Source organism: Zalophus californianus, chromosome 12 (assembly GCF_009762305.2).
Source record: "Zalophus californianus isolate mZalCal1 chromosome 12, mZalCal1.pri.v2, whole genome shotgun sequence".
Classification (NCBI taxonomy): Eukaryota; Metazoa; Chordata; class Mammalia; order Carnivora; family Otariidae; genus Zalophus; species Zalophus californianus.
The window spans coordinates 4,586,986-4,607,565 of NC_045606.1; the positions used below are offsets into that span (position 1 = coordinate 4,586,986).

The 20,580-nt window shown below is 55.3% G+C and overlaps 1 protein-coding gene across 5 annotated transcripts in view; it reads right to left on the reverse strand.

Annotated features, from left to right (window-relative positions):
* GRB10 (growth factor receptor bound protein 10) overlaps positions 1-20,580 on the reverse strand; it is a 171,365-nt gene that overhangs the window by 95,781 nt on the left and 55,004 nt on the right. For all 5 annotated transcript variants that reach the window (XR_003516330.2, XM_027573017.2, XM_027573016.2 and 2 more), the window contains one exon: positions 18,596-18,685. Coding sequence is in view for 3 of the 5 variants with exons in the window: in XM_027573017.2 (XP_027428818.1) it covers positions 18,596-18,646 (51 nt within the window). In the remaining 2 variants the exon portion in view is untranslated. Of the gene's footprint in view, positions 1-18,595; positions 18,686-20,580 lie in introns of those variants that run through there.

A 20,580-nucleotide genomic window follows, 5' to 3' on the forward strand; every position in this document is an offset into this window, starting at 1 on the left:
AAAGATGAACACCACAGAGAACAGAACGAGGGGGTTCGACGTGTCTTCAACCAGCGAGAATGTTCCATCAAAACCTCCAAGCTGAAGTCTTCATTCAGATAAACCACCCCCACACAGGAACAACAATGCATGAGAATGCTGAGGGTGGGGGGCAGGGACAGCCCAGGGATGCCCACCTTAGGCTGCGGTGAAAACAAAGCCGCACGGGGCTCTCCCGGCGCCCCCACACCCTCTCCCGCAGCGGCCCTGGCCAACCCCGCTGTCGGGCAGGGAAAGGACAGAATGGCACAGGTCCTACCCTCTGGGGCCCAGCAGCTCACTTTCCCTCCAGGCGGCCCCCTCCTGCCCCCTGCAGCCCACCGCCCGGTGGGATCCTGGTCCATCTCTGACACACAACAAGCAGAGGCTTCTGAAGGTCAGTATGCGAAGTACAATCACCATAGCTTTTGTCGTTTGATAACAAAACGCAGTTAAAGTCGTAGAACAAATCAGAATCAAAATCCACTAAGCGATGAGCTTCCCGCCCTAGTGAGGAACACATGACTGTAGCATCTGTCCATGATTCTAATGGGGAAAGCGTTGTCTTACAATCTATCACAAATTCCCTGACGCCCAAAGCCCACTGGGTCAACTGTGTGCGTGTCTTCCTCTACGACCTCCAAACATACACAGCGGGGTGTGATAAAGATTTCCCATGTAGCCTCCTCCCAGCTACAATTACTCATTTTTATGAAAACTTACTAGGTTTTTAGTAATTACTCACCATGCCGGCCCTCCTATCTAGGAGTGAGAATACTGCCTTCTGTCCCGATGGTACCATATGAGCCACTGAGTCACACAGGAAAATACCTGGACCGCCACTCATCAGAGCGACAAAAACCTCTTCTCCAAAACAGTAAGACACCAAGCGCAGCAGGGACAATGCCGCTGTTGAGAAAACCACCAGACTTTCACAAAAACCTCATTGCACCCAAGTGCCGTAGACCTGAACTGACACTGTCCTGGATTTACCATCTTCAGACACTTTTTTCTACACAATGACCTCTAAGTGCCCGGATTCTTGACATTATGAGAAAGGTAGTGTATGAATCACCTAGCTTTAAACTCAACCACCCACTCTACAATGCCAGGCATGGAAACATCCATTTCAGTAACGCGAGGGAGAAAGAGAGTCCACCAACCTCTTATTTTAAGCAGTTCTACTGAGATATCAGTTACCTAACAAAACTTCAGGTGTCATATTAAGTGTACAATCCAACGAATGTTAGTGTAATTACAGTATTTGTACTGCCATCACCATCTAAATTTAGAACACTGCCATCGCCCCACAGAGAAACCTCATGCCCAGAGCCTGCTCAGCTTGACAAATGGTTTTCCCAAAATAAAATGCCTTCGCCACGTCCATTTTCTGCCCGCCCGTCCTTTGATCTGGCGTCCCCCCATTGGTGAGGCAGCTCACCTCATGGTGAAGAGCACTAGCTCCAGGATTTCTAGAAATCACTAGCTCAGAGGCCTGGGGAAGGCACTAGCCCTACCTCACGGGACGGTGCGAAGACCTGGTGCGATCATGCGTGTGAAGCACAGTGTAAGTTATTAATAAGCTGCGATCTTCACGGGCACGCCCACTAATCCTGCTGCTATGCCACCTCCCCTGACCTCCGCCTCCCTGAGCCGCTCCACCTGCTCCCTCCCCACTCCTCCTCTTCCACCAAGACACCACCAGCAAGGGGGCAGAGGGCCACTTGGGAAGGGCAGATCGACCGGACGTCCATGCAGGGTTACAGAATGCAAGTTCGGTTCGTAGCACGCCGGCCTTCCTGTCCGTTCTGTTCCTGCAGCAAGCCCCATCCAGAGGAGAAGCCGGAAGAGCAGTTTGTGACACCGGCCCCTGGGTGGGCACTGCGAACATGGGAGGTTGGACCCCAGGCGCACACAGAGGAATCCGGGCGGTGCGGACGCACCCGCCAGCTGTTCAGGCAGAGAACAGTGGCAGCTTACGGGAAAAGTGAGCCCCACCAAGACGGCAAGGCACGACCTCCCGGCCCTGCCCCCACGCACTGCCCAGGTGGAACCCCTCAGACAAAAGCCCACAAGGCCTTCACCCCTCTGAGCACCTGGAGACGGGTTCACGGCAGGATTTTCAAACCTGCCCCAGAGGACACGCAAACCCCAAAACACAGGCTCGTGTTCTCACCGCGCTGCTGCCGGTGAAAGGCAGGCATGACGCTGGTAGAGAGAAGACAGGTCTCTGCCCTTCCTCTCCCTGCTTCTCCCCTGCTCTGCCTGTGCTGGCCTGGGGTCCTGCAGACTCAGCCCCCCCGCCACCCCCCCCACCGACCCATAACCCCACATCGCTTGCAGGCCTTCTCCCCTGACTCGCCCTGATCAGAACCCCACCCGCCTCCCCTGCAGCCCCCGAAGGGAAAAATCAGCTCTTTGCATATGCAAGGCCCTCTAGCTACATCCAGGACTTTGATTCTGGATGTGCCTACCTGGGCAACCAGCTCTAAATGTACCTAAGCCCAGGCTTTGCTCTGAAGAAGGAGACCACAGAGAGGCTGGCCCAGGGACAGAGCAGGCAGCGATCACTCCGGGGGGCAGGCCTAGAGATCGGAGGTCAGGACACCCACAGTTTCACAAGGGGTCACGTCTCAGGAGCTCTAGTCGGGGAGGGGGGACAGAGAGTTCCGGCCAATACAATGACTGCAGCTCAGAAAAGGAGCCAGATGCGTCAAGTCCGTGAGATGTTAACCAATAAGAAACATGATGGCCCAACGTTCCATGTAGTGGTGACAGCCCCCCATGTCCTGTGCACCAATTCTACCGTCCACGCTTGCTTTCGTATGAGGCTGACGGCTCTCCAAAGTCAATAACTTACTGATTTTAAGTACAACCAGCGAGCGGCCTCTGTCAACTCTACAATGGTGCTATATATATATATTTTTAAGTAGGTTCCACGCTGGGTATGGAGCCCAATGCAGGGCTTGAACTCACGACCCTGGGATCGAGACCTGAGCTGAGATCAAGAGTCGGACACTTTACCAACTGAGCCACCCAGGCGCCCCAACCCCTAAATTTTTTAATGGCTATTCGGGTCATCCTATGGAATGTCCCTAACTCTAGAGAATGGTCAAGATGCAGAAGCCAAAGGCCATTATGGGTTTCCCCAGGCTTTCTGGGATGGGAGCCCCCGGGGCAGGGGTCGCTGGTTCTCACCCACACACACCGTCGGTCCAGGTGGGGGAGTCAGGGCGCCAGGCATCTACCAGCCCTCCTGTGGGGGGAGCCAATGACTCAACGTCGATGAGACTGGGTCACTCAGCACTGCACAACCGCCCTCACGTTACCTAACACAGAAGAGCAGGTGCAGGTCTGGACGGGAGTACGGAGGGCCCCCCATTTATGAAAGCACGTCTGCACCAGGCCCACGACATGCCCTTCTGTCTTCCTCCAACCAACCACCTCCCGGAGGGAGCCAGGACCCCTGTGGCTCATTTACACAGTGACTAAGGGAGGCCCAGTGGCTGGGCCAGCATCCAGGCAGCAGAAACAGCACAGTGAGGACATTTGATTGCTGGGCGCCCAGTCCCATTTTCCACTGACCACTCGCTTTGTTCTCTGGGACCCCCGCCCTCGTGGAAAGGAAAACGAACAGAGACCAAAACATCTGCACATACGCGTATAACGTGAATTTGTTAGAATGGGCAGCAAGTAGCAGCTACACCAACGTTAATGTCTACCCTGGCTCAGCAGCCTGGGAAATGAGACAATACGGAAATCTCTACGCTGCTAATTAATTAATAAGGCCGACAATCAGAGTCCTCAACGTACTTCCTGAGGATCAGTCAAAATGCAACACGGGCAAGGAGAACAATCTGACAAAGAAACCACGAACTTCCAAATGGAACAAAATGTGTTCTGACCCTACCCTGGCGACCTCTGACCAACCATGACCCCAAGCTCTGGAAGACAGGCCTGGTGCCTGGTGTTCCCCCTGCTGTCCCCGGCCCGTCCCTGTCACAGACGACCGCGTGTACCGAGCTTCCCGGAGGCTCAAGGGACCAGGCCAGAGGGCCACCCATGAGCTGAGCCCCTCCCAGAGGCAAAGGGAATCGAGTCCCCCGGGCCACACACAGACCCAAACAAAAAGGACAAAGCAGAGGGTGTTCATTAACAAAACGCCAGCACAGCTCGGACGCTGGGGCCGCTGGGTTCAAGGTCCTGGCGACGATCCCTCGGCATCTCAGCGCTTGAGCTCCCTCGTCTGAAATGTGGGTCACAATCCCGAGGCCTCCCCAGTGGGGTGCACAAAGCCTCTGGAGACACGTGAACCCGAGTTTATTGGCTCGAAGCTTCCAGCTTTGTCTTGGCAACACCACCCCGTGCAACATCCACACTCACACCTGGGCAGGGAAGCACATGGCGCACGGTCATCGGGATGCACCGAGACGGAGCTATGTTCCGGGCAGAGCTCCCGCACCCCCGCCCCCAGCACATGGCACACCCCCACCACGTGCCCCCAGTTAGCGGAACGAGAGGCACCTCTTCCGTGAACTTTTTCAAAAGTACATTTCAAAATCTGGGAAGGGTTCTCATTGGTCCTGGCCGACCAGGAAAAAGCCCCAGGGTTTACCATAATGTAATCCTTGGTGGTAGCTCTTCCTCATTTCTCCGTCCCTCTGGCAAGTGGAGGCCAGAAGGCCAGGGGTGAGCGGCGGCCCCGGGCCAAGAATCCGGAGGTGGAATGAGGAAGCTGGGTCTGGCCCAGAGCTCCAGCCCCTCCTGCCTCCCACCCGGGCTCCCACACCGCACCTGAACCAGGTGTAATGGTCTTCTGAGGGTGGGTGGCAAAGCAGGGAGGGGTGGGAAGAAGCTACTAGAAGGATGCTGAAGGGCATGGCTGTCAAGTCAGGGTGATGCTCACTGGAGGGGTATCTTCCACGGAGCTTCGTGCAAAGCAAGTAGCCAAGACCGAGCAAAGGAGGCGCACAGACCCCCCCCCCCCCCCCCCCCAGGCACAATGAGCTGGGTCCTCTGGCTCTGGAGCTGCCGGTGCCGGGCAAACAAGACTCGGGTCAGCCCCTCCCCATGGCGGGAGGACCGCCGGATCCCGACCCCCGCTTGGGTCACCAGAAGCAGATCATTACATCCTTCATGAATGAAAATCCTTTCTGTGGCGTGAGCCAAATGTTTGTAAATCACCACTGTGACAAACTCCACAATTTGAAGCAAATAAACTCCCTCTCCGTGCCTTTTTCCTCCTCTATAAAGGGAATTCTCGGGGCGCCTGGGTGGCTCAGTCGTTAAGCGTCTGCCTTCGGCTCAGGTCATGATCCCAGGGTCCTGGGATCGAGTCCCGCATCGGGCTCCCCGCTCAGCGGGAAGCCTGCTTCTCCCTCTCCCGTTTCCCCTGCCTGTGTTCCCTCTCTCACTCGCTCTCTCGCTCTCTCTCTCTGTCAAATAAATTTAAAAAATCTTTTAAAAAATAAAATAAAGGGAGGTCTCTGGACTACACCGTCTCTGTATTTCTTTGTGGCTCCCACACTGCTTCTAGATACTACATAAAACGTTCTGAGCCTCATCTAGTCCTAGGACCACGGCTACCACAGCGTGGGGGACCTCTGTGCTGCCCACCAAGACGGAATATCAAGGACCAAACAGACTCTCTCTCCTTAAATAAGTAAAACACTGAAATGGTTTTTGTGCACTGGGCAGCAGGGAGCACAGGACCGTCATCTCTGAGAGAGACAAACTCGCTGCCTGGAGCGCCCACAATCTGCAGCACAAGGAAGGAGGACCTTTCGGGGCCACCAGAAAGAAGCAGACAGAAGGACTTCCGGAGCTCACGCGGGGCAGAGCCAAGGTTGTGCCCCCTGCAGCCACAGTGGAAAAGCTCGTACACGTGGGACACGGGACGGAGCTCCCCAAAAGTCTTGCCTCCATGGTGAAGGCAAGCGAGGCCCAGCAAGCCGGGTAAAAAAAGCAAGTTTCAGAAGGACCAACAGCCTTGAAGAAGCCTAACTGTTCCCATTAGAAATCCCCCCATCTTCAAAGCAACACAAAAACAGGAGAAACAAAAAACCACAGTGCTCAGCCGCCTCTGACACCCAATCCCAAACCAGCAGGCATGAAGAGAAAGCAGGGTCCCTCAGGAGAGGCGATGTCAACCGAGAGAAAGAGCCCTGCAAACATCGAAGATGACCCTGGAAGGCAGGAACGTTCGAGTAGCCCGGAGAGCCAGGCCGCAAAGTGTTCAGGAGGGTGAAAGCAAGCACAATCCTGAGGGGCACCAAACCCAACCCCAGGATGGGCCCGGCCGCAGGTGAGATGCCACACCCCCTCTCTGCTCTCCCTCGGCCCAGCGGCTCCCCTGCGGTCTGGGAGGCCGGGGGTAGCAGAACCTGCACGAAGACACAGAAACCCTCCAAAATGAAGCACGCAGAGGAAAGCAAGGGGGGATCTCCCCCAAATCATGCCCCATGTGGGCAGATGGGAGGGGACTCAGGTTTGGGACCAGGCGGAGCAAACCTGAAGCCGGCATCTCCACTCAGTCCCCAGCTGTCTAGCCTGAGCATGGTTAAGTCAACAGAAGTCTCTGGGCCTCCGTCCTCACGGGAAAACTAGGGAACAACACCCACTGCAAAGGGTTTGCTGGGGAGACAGCATGAGGTATACAAACTCCAGCCGCAGACCCCAGTTCCTTCCCCATCCCCGAGACAGACACACCCCCTGTAGGGGGGAGCAAGGAGGGTCTCCATGGCTCCTTCAGAGGTGCACCCAGCCCCGCACACCTGGGAAGCAGTTACAAGCGACAACGCCTGGCGAGTGACAGGCCACTCCAGCTTCAACCGCCAGCAGGGACGCGGGGCCAGCCTCCGGCACAGAAGGTCCAGCTGCAGACTTGTGCTCCCAGCCCTGTGACCAAGGGCGTCGTGCTCAGGAGAAGCCTGGAGTGTGTGTGTACGTGTGCACGTGCATGTGTGCGTGTGGAAAACACAAGAGCCACAAATTTAAACTGCACTCGGACACAGATAATCTCCAGATACTGTGACAGCCCCGCCTTTTCCACAAAACATTTCTTTACCCAAGAACTCCCTGCTAGATCATGATCCTTGCTCCTTATCAACAGATCAGAGAGAGACTTCCTTCCTGGGCCAGCAAACCACAACAGGTTTGACAAAGCTGCTGGTTAGCATCTGTACCCAAGGCCTCCTTCTCTAAAAAGCCGTTCCCGGCCTAACAGGATCCCTGGATCCATTGAAAATACTGATCCGTGAACTCACTAACCCCGACCCTGCCAACCAGTCCTGGGGAGAGCTGTGAGGGGTAATAACAAGGTCCCAAGAGAGCCATCACGTGACCCTGTTCCAAGGCGGCCCAGAAGGGAGTTGCTGGGAACAAAGCAGGCCCCTCCCACTCCAGGGAAGCCCCAGGCCCTAGGGAGCCCAGTGAGACAGGGACGGACACTCAGGGTACAGACTGCACAAATGTCACAGACCAGCAGACCAAGTGCCAGGCTAGCAGACGGGACAGGCTCGCGCAACAGTGTTCATCAGGTGACTGAAGCGTCCGAGAAAAGGACATTCCACGCCTACTCAAAGGCTGGACACCTGGCTGACCGGGAGGGTGGTGAATGGACAGAGGAGAGGCTACTCTTAGGTGATGAGAAGACAGGTTCATTCCATCTGAAACTTCTGTGTTTTGAAATGCTGGCATTACACTGGTCCCCAGAAATACTGCAGTGACTGCCAGCCAGCCAGCCAGCCAGCCAGACGCCCCTCAGGCAGGTGCTCAAGCCAGACAGAAGAGTCAGCCTCAAACTCTTCCTGCTCCACATTCCAGCCCTGCTACCACATCCTGATGACTCGGCCTTCTAAATATACTTGGACACACATTTCTCTTATGGCCACTGTGGTGTCCTAGGCTCAGGCGGCCCCGTCTTGCCCTGAAGCCCTGACTCAGAGTAGCTCAGAGGGGACTGTGGTGTCCCCACCACACAGTAAGCAGGGCAGGCAGGGGATGGAGCGCAGTCCCAAGCCACGCACAGGATGCAGGGTCAAGCCCGGGGACTCACGAGTCTGCACCCTCAACCCGCACTCCCCCCCGATCTTCCGTCCTAGAAGACCACAGACCGAAGTGGACTCCAAACGAATTTGCTCAGTAAGAAGCAGGTTTCATATGTACGTGGGAGCCTAAGATACACGCCCCCCCCACCCCCCCACCCCCTCTGGAAATCAGCCGGGGAAGGTGGGAAAGCACAGACTGCTTTTCACCACTCTCGGGTCCGAGAAAGCTTCTCAAACCAATGAAAAGATGTCTGTGATCACGGATCGACGTCCTCAAGCTCATCGAGGACTAACATCTGTACCAGCATGGCACAGTCCCGGGGCACCTGATCAGCTTCAGAGACTCTGGAATCTGACCACTCGGTCGCCTAAGAACAGAGAAATACAGCCAATCTTCAAAGAGACTCCCCTGCTCAGCAACTATCTACCTACTCAGTGGCCAGGGCGTTAGCCCTTAAAGCACAGGCCCGGCCCTCTTGGCTTTATATGTTATCTGGACAAAACAGAGTAAAAACCATAATCACACCACGCAATTCGCTCATTTATAATTGAAGTGGGTGATGCCGTGGAATAATTAAAGGAAAGCACAGAGCAGGTAAGTTGGAGAGGAAGCTGCAACTTAAAGAAATTGCTCCCTGAAAAGGAAGGGTAAGGACCACCCCACACAAGGAAACATCAGTGTCTTTATCTTTTTTTTTTTTTTTCAAGTTAATTTTTTTAGAGAGAGAGAGAAAGAGTGTGTGTGAGTGGGGTGCGGAGAGGGGCAGAGGGAGAGAATCTTAAGCCCAGCATGGAGCCCGACACGCGGCTCGATCTCACCATCCTGAGATCATGACCTGAGCCGAAATCAAGAGTCAGAGGCTTAACAGACTGAGCCACCCAGGCGGCCCTCAGCGTCTTCACCTTAATCCTGACGAATCTGGACAACGAGACCAGAGGCCAGCCGGCTCCTTGGGAAATAAACCACCGACCTAGCTTCTTGCACTTTTATCCTACTCTGGAATGTTCCACCGATGACGAGAGGTCTTGTTTTTCCTAGGAGTTCATGCTCCTTTTGATGGTTTCTTCTTTTTTTTTTTTAAGCCCTACTACCAAGCGATCCAGTTCCAGCCCCTCTGTCGACAGCAGGCTCCCAGGCATGCAGAAACAGATGGCAGAAACCCCGCCACCCCCCCCGCCCCCCCACCGCTCGAACCCCTCACGGAGCTGCCGGCAGAGGCGGGGAATCCACCTGCGGAAAACGAAAGGCCAGGTTTCCCATCACTCTCCCGGAAAAACTCACCAACCGTGCGCAGAGAGTGACAAAGTCCAGTAAGAGGAAATGCTGAAAATCCACTCTGTGTTTATTCTTTAAAGGTCAATTACGGGAAACGTTCGCAGAGGCTGAGAATAATGCTCATCTTCAATTAATAGCTACTTCATACACCCGTTTTTGTTTTTTTGTTTTTGGTGTTCTCCTAGTTAATAAAAACACAGTAATAATCTTTAAAAGGTACCAGTAGCCACGTTCTCAGGGTCTCCCTCAGACATGCAGGAATATTTAGTAACCAAGCTGAGGATGATGAAGACACAGCTGTGACGAGTCAGGGACCCCTCTGTGCTGGGGTAGTAACTGGGCAGCAACAGCGGGTGAGCGGCCCCATCCACCGCCACCCACCGAATGAGGCACAGGGAACAGAGGGAGGGAAACATAACCAGCAACAAAAAAGGGATCTATGCATGCTGCTAGGAAATTTGGTAGGAACGAAGCACCACACGGGAATAGCAAAACAGAATTTAAACCTACCCTACTTGCAAGACCAAACACTTAAATAGGAAAGTAAACAGAGTTGAAAAGCTCCCGTTTCCACTACCCCACATGCTGTATTAAAAGGGATCATTTTAAGGTTCCTCTCTCCCCCAAAATGCGTCACTAAAAAAAGAAAACAAACCAAAAGAACAAAAAACCAGTTGCTACTGCCTGGGTTCCTGTCAACCCACTTACTGCTCGTTTAGGACACGGCAGTGCTTGCTGGCAGGCAGGCGGGCGGGCAGGCTGGCCCGTGCACTTGGCACTTGGGTCTTCGCTGCTGAAGGAACACACGGGTTCTCCAGTGCCCCAATCCACCGGCGAGCTGCCCCCACAGATGCCCTCTTCCCCTCCGTCTCAGTGACAGGAAGGAAGGAGATGCCCCGCCTCACCGCCAAATTTCACAAACCGTGACCCCCGAATACCTTGCAGCCTGTCTGCAGTCTTCAAGTATCACGAGTAACAGGTGTCCCCCCGCCCCGCGCCATGACGCGGTCTCGAACTCCGCCAGAGAACGCAGCAGCCGCGCGGCCCCTGGACGGAGCCGCCCATCCACCGAATAGGCCACAGGGGCGGGAGACACGCCGGCCCCCCCATGCTCCAGCCTGAGGACATCCCACAGAAACAGCACAGAGTTCCTGACATTGCCGCCAGAGCCTGCTTTCCAAACCCCAATTGTCGGCAAACCTCTCTACCCCCAGCTTCTGACACCGCAAGATCCTCCACTTGGGCGCAGGAGCATGGTGACCCCTAACTTGTGGCTGGAGCTCGGGATGCGTGCATGCCATGTAGAACAGCAGGTGGAACCTAGGTCTGCGACGGGCAAACCAGGACTCCCGTCGACCTCGCTTGGGAGGCCCGGCGACCTTCCCCGCAGAGAGGAAGTGTTCACGTGAGATCCAGAGAAACCTCTCATAGAAGATGCGGCCCGGGGGGCCAGGTGCAGGGGCAAGGTGACAGATGACCCCACAGCCACAGTGGGGCGAGGTGAGAGGGGCCAAGGGGGGCAGGAGAGGTAGGCTGCGGCCAGAGCGGGCAGAGCCCCCCAGGCCAAAGGGCCAACACGCACACAGCACTCAGCGGGCCCCAGAAACACGCACCCAGGACGTGCAAGCGCGGGAAAGGGAACCCTCCCCGCCTTCAGGAGGCAGGCCCAGCAACCGCGTGTGCTGGGTGAGCAGGCGGACGATGAGTGGCTGGCTGGCATCCAGAGCCAGCCCGCCCCACACGGACCAGCCCCCAAGGAGCCCCGATTCCCAGGGTCACCATCACATCCTACCCCCCCACCCTGCCACGTTCTTGCTCTGCTGCCCCCTCCCCACGCAGGGTGGCTAGGGTGACCCCAGGCATGGGCAGGGCTCAGCCCACAGGGCGAGGCCACAGGGCTCTGACCCCTGAGCAGGCAGGCCGCATCTCACGTCACAAGTGCTGGGCCAACCAGGGAGGGTCTGGCAGAGAGTGAACACGACTCCGCTGTGTCCTCAAGGAGCCACACGTCGGGTGGCGGGGAGGACAGGGAGTCCTCTGTCCTCTGTCCTGACAGTGGTGGGAGCTCTGAAGTGAGAGTGAAAACGGGGAGGCACACGGCTCCAGGGGGAGGAGGGGGACATCAGGGCCAAAGCCAGAGGAACCGCCGTGAGCAAAGGCGCGCAGGTAGGTCTGGCAAGATGGAGACAGAGAAGGGGTCGGCGGAGGCCAAGGGCACATGGCCTCTGCTAGTCCTGGGGCAGGTGTCCAGAGATTCGTGGCACAGGGCCCAGCCGGGTGCACAGTGGTCCCACAACAGGCAGCCGTCAGGAAAACGCCGATCCCTTCCTCGCTGCCCGGAGAGTGACATAAAACGTTAAGGAGTGTGCTTGCATCCTAGCAGCCGGGTTTCAGGGGGTGGTCTGCAAGTGTACAACCAACTGCTTGGCTAGCCTGGCCCGTCTCCTCCAAAGTTCTGGGCTTCAGGGACCAAGCAGGTCACAATGCTCAGCACTCCTGGGCAACTCCGGGGGATTCCTCCGGTCCCATCAAACGGGCCCCGTGGCTCCCATTTCACAAAGGTGACGCGCGGCCATCAAACGAGAGCGCGGGTCTGCCCGGCTTCCAGACAGGCTCATTGTCCCCTTGGCTCACGGCCCCCAGGACAGGCGCAGGACAGACTGCTGCTCAAAGTAAAGCCCCAGGAGGCGGGAGGCGGGTCCCGCCGGAAACTCCAGAGAAAATCCCTTAAGGTGAACCCCCGAGCCCCAGACCCCAGGAGTTTCAAGGAGCCCGCCGCAGGCAGCTCGCGGGAGGGCAGGAGGACTCAGGCCGGGCACAGCGTGCGGGGACGGCGGTTGTCCTCCCTCGGCCCCCCCACTGACCAGAAGGAAGGCTAGTGAATTCGGGAAGCCTACCGTGCCTCACGCAACGTCACCACACAAATCTCACGCATCCGAGGCCAGACTGGGCAGCCAGTGCAAACCAGAACCACCACAAACGTGACCTTGACCCCCTGAGGCCCCTACGCCAGCACTTCCCAACGCACCTGTGGGGGAGGGCGGTGTTCTCTGATGTTATCGCTACCAGTCTGTCCAGCATGGCTATTTTATACAAGACACGATAAAAACGAAGTACTGAAACATGGGACAATACACGCCCACATTTTTATCACTGAAATCAACACTCAAATTGCTACAACATTTCTAAACACGTTCTCTCAATTTCTCCACTGCTCACGGGCTGGGCAGGACCAGCGTCCCCGGGGGTCGCCCGGAACACAGGGAGGCCTGCCCGGAGAGACCCTCTCCCACAAGAAGGCCCATCGTGGCCTCCAATGACCGATGAGACTCTCATGCCCTGAGAGAGTGGGGCAGTCGCCCGCCAGCCCCCCGGCTCTGACCTGGCCAGAGCCACCTGGAGGTGTCACCTGCTGATGGCTTTGTCTAACGGGGAACGACACACCAAAGGAGGATGGAAACAAGAAAACGTGCCAGAAACCGGGACAACGGAAGGGCGCTCAAGAGCCGAGGGGCGTGTGGGCCACGGCAGGTGGCAGGAGAGGACGCACGGGCTCTGTCACTGAAGGGGCCTCCAGGACTCGCCGGTCACCCCGGCAAACACCAGAGCAGCCTCCCGGCTCTGAGCACCCGTGACACCGCGCAGGAAGTCCTGCCTGCCGCCTCCCCGCCCGCCGTCCTCGGGCTCACACCGCCACCCTGACACCAACACACCAACACACCAACGGGGTGCACCGCCGCCCTCACAGGGACGTGATGACCTCTGAGGCTTCACAACACATAGGAAGCCCTCAACAAACACAGCTACTTTTTTAGAATGATTTGAGAATTGTTATTTCCTTGGAACCATCAGAAGAAATCGAAGAAGGGAAGCCCATGCCGGGAGGCGGGACATTTTCCGAGAAGAGGTGATGAAAAGAACATTCACACCAGAACAAGCCTCTCTCTCTCCAATCAAAAACATTTTTAATTTGTATTTATTTACTTACTTACAGTATTTCACTGGTTTTCATTTATTCACTTACTTACAGTATTTCACTGGTTTTCAGAGACTGCCTACACTTTTGGACATTTTGAAATAAAAACATCCTCCAATTGACCCACACTTACGGGCGAGGGCTGGGGATTTCTGTGTAACTGCAAAGTTGTCATTAAAGTGACCCTTTATCTCATGGTGTTTTAGGATCAGAGAAATAAACACAGGATCAGAGGATACCAATGAAATGGTGCATCACAGGAGCGCTGAGGAGAACTGAACCCAGGTCTCTCTGACAATCCTCCCGCCTCGGCCTCAGGGATGTGACCATGCCGCCCAGGGCCACCCACGTTAGGAAAAACAGGGCTGTTACTCAGTAGGGGGCAAAGGCCTCTCTGCCCCGACGTTAGTGTCATCTGAAAAGGGGACAGCATGGGGGTCCCAACTCCCAGGGCTGGCGGAAGGTTAAACGGGAGGATCTAAGACGGAAGCACAGAGCGCTGAGTGTTCTCCCCATAACCCGCACACACCGCCGTCCATGGAGCTGTGAGCTCTGGGCCGAATACCCACATGACATGTCAGGGGATGACACAGGGGCCCCGCCGGTCCCCACAAGGCACACCGCTGACACGGACCCACCCAGGGTTGGCATCTGTGTCCCGACATCCAGCCACGGTCTGTCATTCCTAACACGGTAAGTACATGAGTGAAGAAGCCACGCTACTCCCAACGGTTAAAAAAAAAAAAAGAAAAAAAAAGTTTTCAGTGGCTTCCGTAAGTTACAGAAAGTATAAACACACGCTGCTTACTAACAGGTCATTCACTACATCGGGTTCCAGTAAATGGTACCAGATCAGGGAGAAAATAGTTTTCCAAACCAAATGCCATCTATTTTTACGTGACAATCCTGCAGTGATTTCAAAGACTTGGGAAGACTGCAGTCTCAAATTTACCTAGGTATCCCAAAACCACCTAATACTTCGACTTCTGGAGACGAGATCTACACTGTTTAAGAAATCAGACAGCAGCTCACATTGTCACACCAAAGCGATGGCTCGTTTCCTGCGGGACTCTGATGCGCCGAGCACGGTGCCGAGGACTCTAAGTGACGTCTAATTTTCACAGGGATGTTGTAAAGAGAAGAAGTGGACACGGTGTTTATTTAGCGTATAGTACATTACACACGTACAAATTCCCTCCTCTACTTCACAAAACACCTCTGTAAAAGAGCGGTTGTTATGAAATTCAGAACCGAAACTTGAAATGCTTTGCAAAACCACTTCTAGGTAGACATCCTATCAGCTGGGATGCCCACATGAAATAAATACAAGGGTTGGGACAAATGATCTCTGCATCCTTCCAGCTCAACTGTGAGAGCCACGAGGAGCCGAAGTCACCAGCCACAAATTTCTAGAAGAAAATGGAGTCCAATATAAACGTCCTTTTGCCAAGATACGGATGTATGAGAATAAAAATGAAGAAGGTACAGGATCGCTGTCTGGCTAAAAAGATAAAAATGGGATTTGGGAACAGAATTCATTTCTGGGGACTGATCCCAAGTCAAGACAACAGGAATGATGTCATCCCCCAGGTGCTCCAGACACTGCCAGAAGATGCAGGAATCCAGCTGTTGTCCACAGACGCCCGCGGATCCCGCAGAACACCCCCAGCCGTACGTGCTCGGCAGGCGAGGTCCCATGCTCGGGCTCTGACCTTGTCGCCGTGGCCCCGACCATGAGTAGACGAGCCAGCAGACATGAGGAGGCCCACTGTGGCCTCCGTCGGCCCACAGCACTCACTGGAGAGGTCGGCGTCCTAAAACAGCAGTTGACAAACTTCTTCCGCAAAGGGCCAGACGCCACTCCACTCGGCTGCTGAGCCCAAAATCAGCCACTGCAGAGATGTCAACAAATGAGCATGGCCCTGGTCCCATAAACCTTCATTTAGAAAAGCAGGCAGGGGGCCGGATGGGCCCACGGCTGTCGCCTGCCAGAGCCTGAGCTCTGCCCAAAGGCTCTGGGCTCCGGGACTGAAATGGAGCCAAAGGAGCAACATGCAGCAACGGGGGCCTGGGACAGACCGTAGGAATTTGCTCTACAGATGGACGGTGGCAGGTAAGGAGCCAGCGAGCAGGAGACTGCTCCGACCTCCATCTCAGCGCGGGGGTCACAGGGACACTCTCTCAGATGCTGACTTCGAAGACAAGCATACGTGTCTTTTTTGTTTTGTTTTAAAGGTTGTTATTTATTTATTTGAACAAAAGAGAGCAGGAGAGCACACAAGCAGGGGGAGTGGGAGAGGGAGAAGCAGGCTCCCCGCGGAGCAGGGAGCCCGACGCGGGGCTCGATCCCAGGACCCTGGGATCATGACCTGAGCTGAAGGCAGACGCCCAACCGACTGAGCCACCCAGGCGTCCCATAAACATACGTGTCTTTGACTCAGAAATCAAGAATAAAAACTGTAAAAGTAAAGCTCGATACTCAGAATAAATATCTGGAAATGCAACGGTAAGCTTGATAACCTCCATCATGTTTACCTTTGAGCATATCACTGCCAAAGCACCGTTTAACGTTCTGTTCACACGTTTTACCTGAACCTATCACGCTTCCTATTTTTTTGCTTTTTCTTAAGGATAGTTAAGTGTTGCTTTCATTTATAGTCAATAAATAAAATGCACCTCCTAACAGGTGCATAATCCCTTCCTCAAAACCCTGGAGCCTAGATGGAGGTGGGAATTTAGGACTTTTCAGATTTGAGAGAGAGAATGCAGGGGCCAGGGAGGCCTGGTAATGGAGCCATTATGCCCCTAAAGGGCACAGCTCTGCAGTCGAGTCGGGGTCAGCTGTGACGTGAGAAATGAGAATACCTCTCAGTCTGGAGCTTTTGGGGTTTTAAAATCGCAGACGATGGGCTGTATCCCCCATTCCTACCTGACCAAAGTCTCACCTCCGCCCCGGCCTCCCCACGCTAAGCTTTTCCTCCTCTGTCGTCTGTGCAGAGCGCCCTGCCCAGTCCTGCCTGGGCTCCACCCCGGCTCTGGGCACTTCCTCCAGGGAGGCCTCCCTGACCTCTCTCCCACTGGCCTGTTTTATTCGCCTCGTATTCTCATTCACAATCATCTTATTTGCCTGCTGTCCCATGTCCACCTCCCCGACTAGGACCCATGAGCCCGGGAATCTGCCTGCCTCACGCAAAGCTGTCTTCCTAGCTCTGACACTGTGTCAGGCACCGCTGGTGACCAAGGAATGAAACGTAAGTACCCTGGGCTGGGTGTCCAAGATGCGGCCACCCCCGTGTCAGGCGATTTCTGTGTGTTTGCTCCGATCCCCACACAACCTGGACACCACTAACCCTGTCTTACCAGAAGGGAAACTGAGGCACAAGAATATTACAAGATCCCCCCCCCCGACACACAAGGCCACAGAACTATAACAATAGCATATTTTAAAGGAGAAACCTACATCTTTAAAAGTGAAGCTGTTTGCCCCCTATCCCACCAGCCCCGGGGCCCCGTCACGCGCATCTGCTGGCCCGGTCCGTACAGCGGAAAGCAGGATAATTTAACGCATATACTAATTTGGGTGCTTCTGTGTCCGTAAATAGCTCTACATCTCAGCAACTCATTGACCGAACCCAGTAACTAATCCACGCCCCAGCTCGGAGTGAACGGCTAGAATTAGAAAACTGTTTGCACGCTGACGACCTGAAGAAATTCTTCTCTATAAAAACTCGGGAGATTTCTCTAATTGCTATAATTGCGGATTGCTCAAGGCTGGAACTCACTGTAAATCATCCCATTTTCTGAGAAATTCTGGAACTGTCATCTGATTTTCCAGGAACAGCGGATGTGAGCTGCCAAGTCTGGCTGCTGGATTTTTATGGGCGGAAGACCGTGCCATCAAAAGCCACCAAACAGTATGACTGAGCATTTCCTCCAGGGGTGACAGAGGCTCGCTGGGGCTGCCTACCACACACCCAGGGCTTCCTGGCTCCTGCAGAGGCAGACAACCGACCGGGACAACTGAGTCAGCAAAGACAAACAGCGCGTCTGGGGAGTGAGGAGTGACCTGGAGCTGGTGCGTCTGCCGTCTCTGTATGGCCCGGTGGGTTAACTGAAGATGGGGGGGTGAGGGGGTTGGCAAGAGGGACTCGGTGCCGTGACCCTTCCCTCCCTCAGGGCTGGCCCTCAAGGTCCGCTCTGTAAGCAGCTGGAGAGGACACTTCTCCACCAACTTTCAGTGCAGGGAACCTTCAAACTGTCCCCGGGGGAGTCTGCAGGGACAGTTTCCCGTATGGTGCACTGATCCATCCCCTCCATTTGGGAGTGATGGTGTGAAGTGTAGGGCAGCAGGACAGATGATGGGCACAGGGTGGGCCCAGACAACTGGCCAAAGCTAAGTGACCACGGGAGAACGAGTCACGAATGCAGCACAGAGCTCAATCAACCGGGTGAGGCCCTTTAAGAACAAGAAATGAACCTTGCAGAAGGCAGCGGGCCTTGCAAAGAGCTCACCCACTGAGAAGACCCACCTCGTCCCCAGCACACTCCGCAGTTCGGCGAGGGTGCTGGCTCCCTTTTTTGGCTTCTGACTGGCTTCGGTCTCGTCTCAAATTCAGTGGCTACAAGGAACGGTGTTCCCAACCTTCAGCCTCTCTTTGAAGGTTCACGTCACTTCGATGCCAAAAAATAATTAAAAAGGAAAATCTCTCCGCAGCCGTGGTGCGTAAGCAAATTCTCATCACTATCGCCAGAGAGGCTTTACAGATCAAGGGAGGGAAAAACAGTATCAGAGCAAGGGCGGAGGGAAAAAGAGCCAGCCGGTCTTGGGGGAGGAATGCATCTCCAGAAGGCAGGCCGCGTGCGCCGGGGCCAAGAGACCTCCCTCTCCCCACGTCTTGCCCCGGACGCTGTGTCTCCGCGTGAACATCCCCGAAGCCGCCACGGCCACTTGCCACCCGGAGCTCTGGGGCCCAGCAGACGACCCCACGGCGCCTGCGCCTTCCAAACACCCCCTCCCACGCATCAGAGGCAATGCCGCACAACAAGGACAATCTTCTCGAAGAGAGGGTGCCACGGACAGAGAGGACACGTGACAAGGTCTCCCAGCACAAAGCGAGGACAACTGTGGGAGCCACACGTGATCCTCCGTGGGACACGCCAGAGGCCCTAACACAGACACTGCCGGGGACGGAGTGGGTGGTGGTCGCCAACTACATTTGTGCCGTGACCCTGGGCCACCACCACGTGCGGGCAGCAGCCGTCCACGCTCCCCCATACCTGGTAGTACGGATGGTGCAAGAAGGAATCTGGGCAGCCAGCTAAAGCCATCGGCTCCTTCTTCCAGTTACATCGACGGATCTGCAGCGCCTACAACAAAGACAGACCGTGAGAAGCTGGACCGGAGGAACAATGAACTCCTCACAACTTGTTCGAGAGCAACGCGGCCAAGGGGGTAGCCCTTAGACACCCCTCGGGTGGTCAGGTGCTCGGGTGGGATGTCTACTCATGGGGGTACCCGCTTGCCTTCTAACAGAAGGAGCCTGGTGCCAGCTACAGAGCCGTGGGGAGTCTTCCGCACGGTCCCAGGGCCTGTGGGGTGAAGGGGGTGCTGGCCCATGGCGCTGACCGCACACCTTCCCAGGAGCTCCCAGGGACCCCTGGGCTCTTTCCTCGTTACAAATACTAAGTCCCTGAAGACTTTATCTTACTTTGGCAAGGACGGATTCAGCCCCATTCCAAGGAGGCACCAAGGTGGCTGTGTGCATGCCGGGTGTCCTGGTCACAGCCAAGATCGACCGCGTCTAAGGGCCCCCCGGTCAGCTCCACACTCTCCCTGAAGGCCTCGGTTCTGTGACCACAGCCTCTGAGAATAACACTCACAGAAACGGACTTCTGAACATACAGGAAAATTGCCGGACCTCTAAGTGAGCTGCAAATACCAGCAGCTACATTAAAAAGCACACTGCCTCCTACAGTGAGCTCCTAATATGCGCGAAACAGAGATCCTTTTCCTTTTTAAATTTTTTTTTTAAGATTTTATTTATTTGACGGAGAGCACAAGCAGAGGGAGAGAGAGGGAGAAGCAGGTTCCCCGCTGAGCAGGGAGCCCGACGCAGGGCTCGATCCCAGGACCCCGGGATCATGACCTGAGCCGAAGGCAGACGCTTAATGACTGAGCCACCCAGGCGCCCCTGTCTTTTTCTTTTTTAAACTACTGTGGCACAAACCACAGGCCTGCAGCATACAAAGCAGCCGAGTCTCCCAGTTGAGTCGGACAAAGGCCCCTCCCTTCTGATACAGAGAGCTGAGGCTGGGGTGAGGGGCAACCAGCAGCTTGGCCTGGACTGGGGATGGGTCATCCCTTTGCCTTTGAACACAAAAAACGCTCTGCCAAACTTCCACGAAGCAAGCTTCTCCGAGATACATCTTTCCTTCTAAATCTCAGGAGTAATCAGAGAGTGGGGCGTGGATTCCAGGAACAGAGGCAGTGTCTTCTCCTTCAGAAATCATCAGACGTGAATACATGTTCAGGAATGGCAGCATATGAACTCTCCCCATCATAATCAATCCCAGAGGTGCACGCCCTGGACCCTTGGTCCCTTGGTGGCCCAGACACCCTGAATGATTGCTAATTCCGGGCCACAGGAGGCTTTCTTGAGCCTCTGTACTTGCAGCTGTTGGTCCCAGCTCCACCACCAGCTAACTTACTATACCCTGTAGGACTGAGCTCAGGGATCACCTCCTCCAGGAAGTCCTCTCAGACTGCCTCACACCAATCACCACTGCTCCAAGATGGCTCCCTGCCCAGTGGTGCGTAAGCAAATTCTCATCACTATCGCCAGTGTCCCTTCTGAGCTCCTGGGCCCCACGCTGGGCTTACATCCATTTTTCCATCTGCCACACAGAATTGTAAATGCACCTTCCCGGTCTCACTCCCCCCATGTAAACTGTGCATTCACTGTGCCCCAGCACCCACGCCAAGTGTGGACGCTGCCTGCCTGTCAGGCCCCCGCTTCACTGGGCTCTTGGCATCTGGATCCAAGCAGGGTAGGTCTCACGAAGGGGACTCTGAGGGTTATCCGTGTCACCCCGTTAGAGCGGGAAGAAAACAAAATGACTCCAGGAGAGCCGCCCCACCATGTCCGGGGGCCGCCAGCAGGACCACCCACCTTTGCTACAGAGTCCCCAGCACAGCCCCACGCCTCACCTCCCGCGCACCTGTGGCAGAGAAGCTCCCTCCAGACACAGTCTGAGGTTTTAAG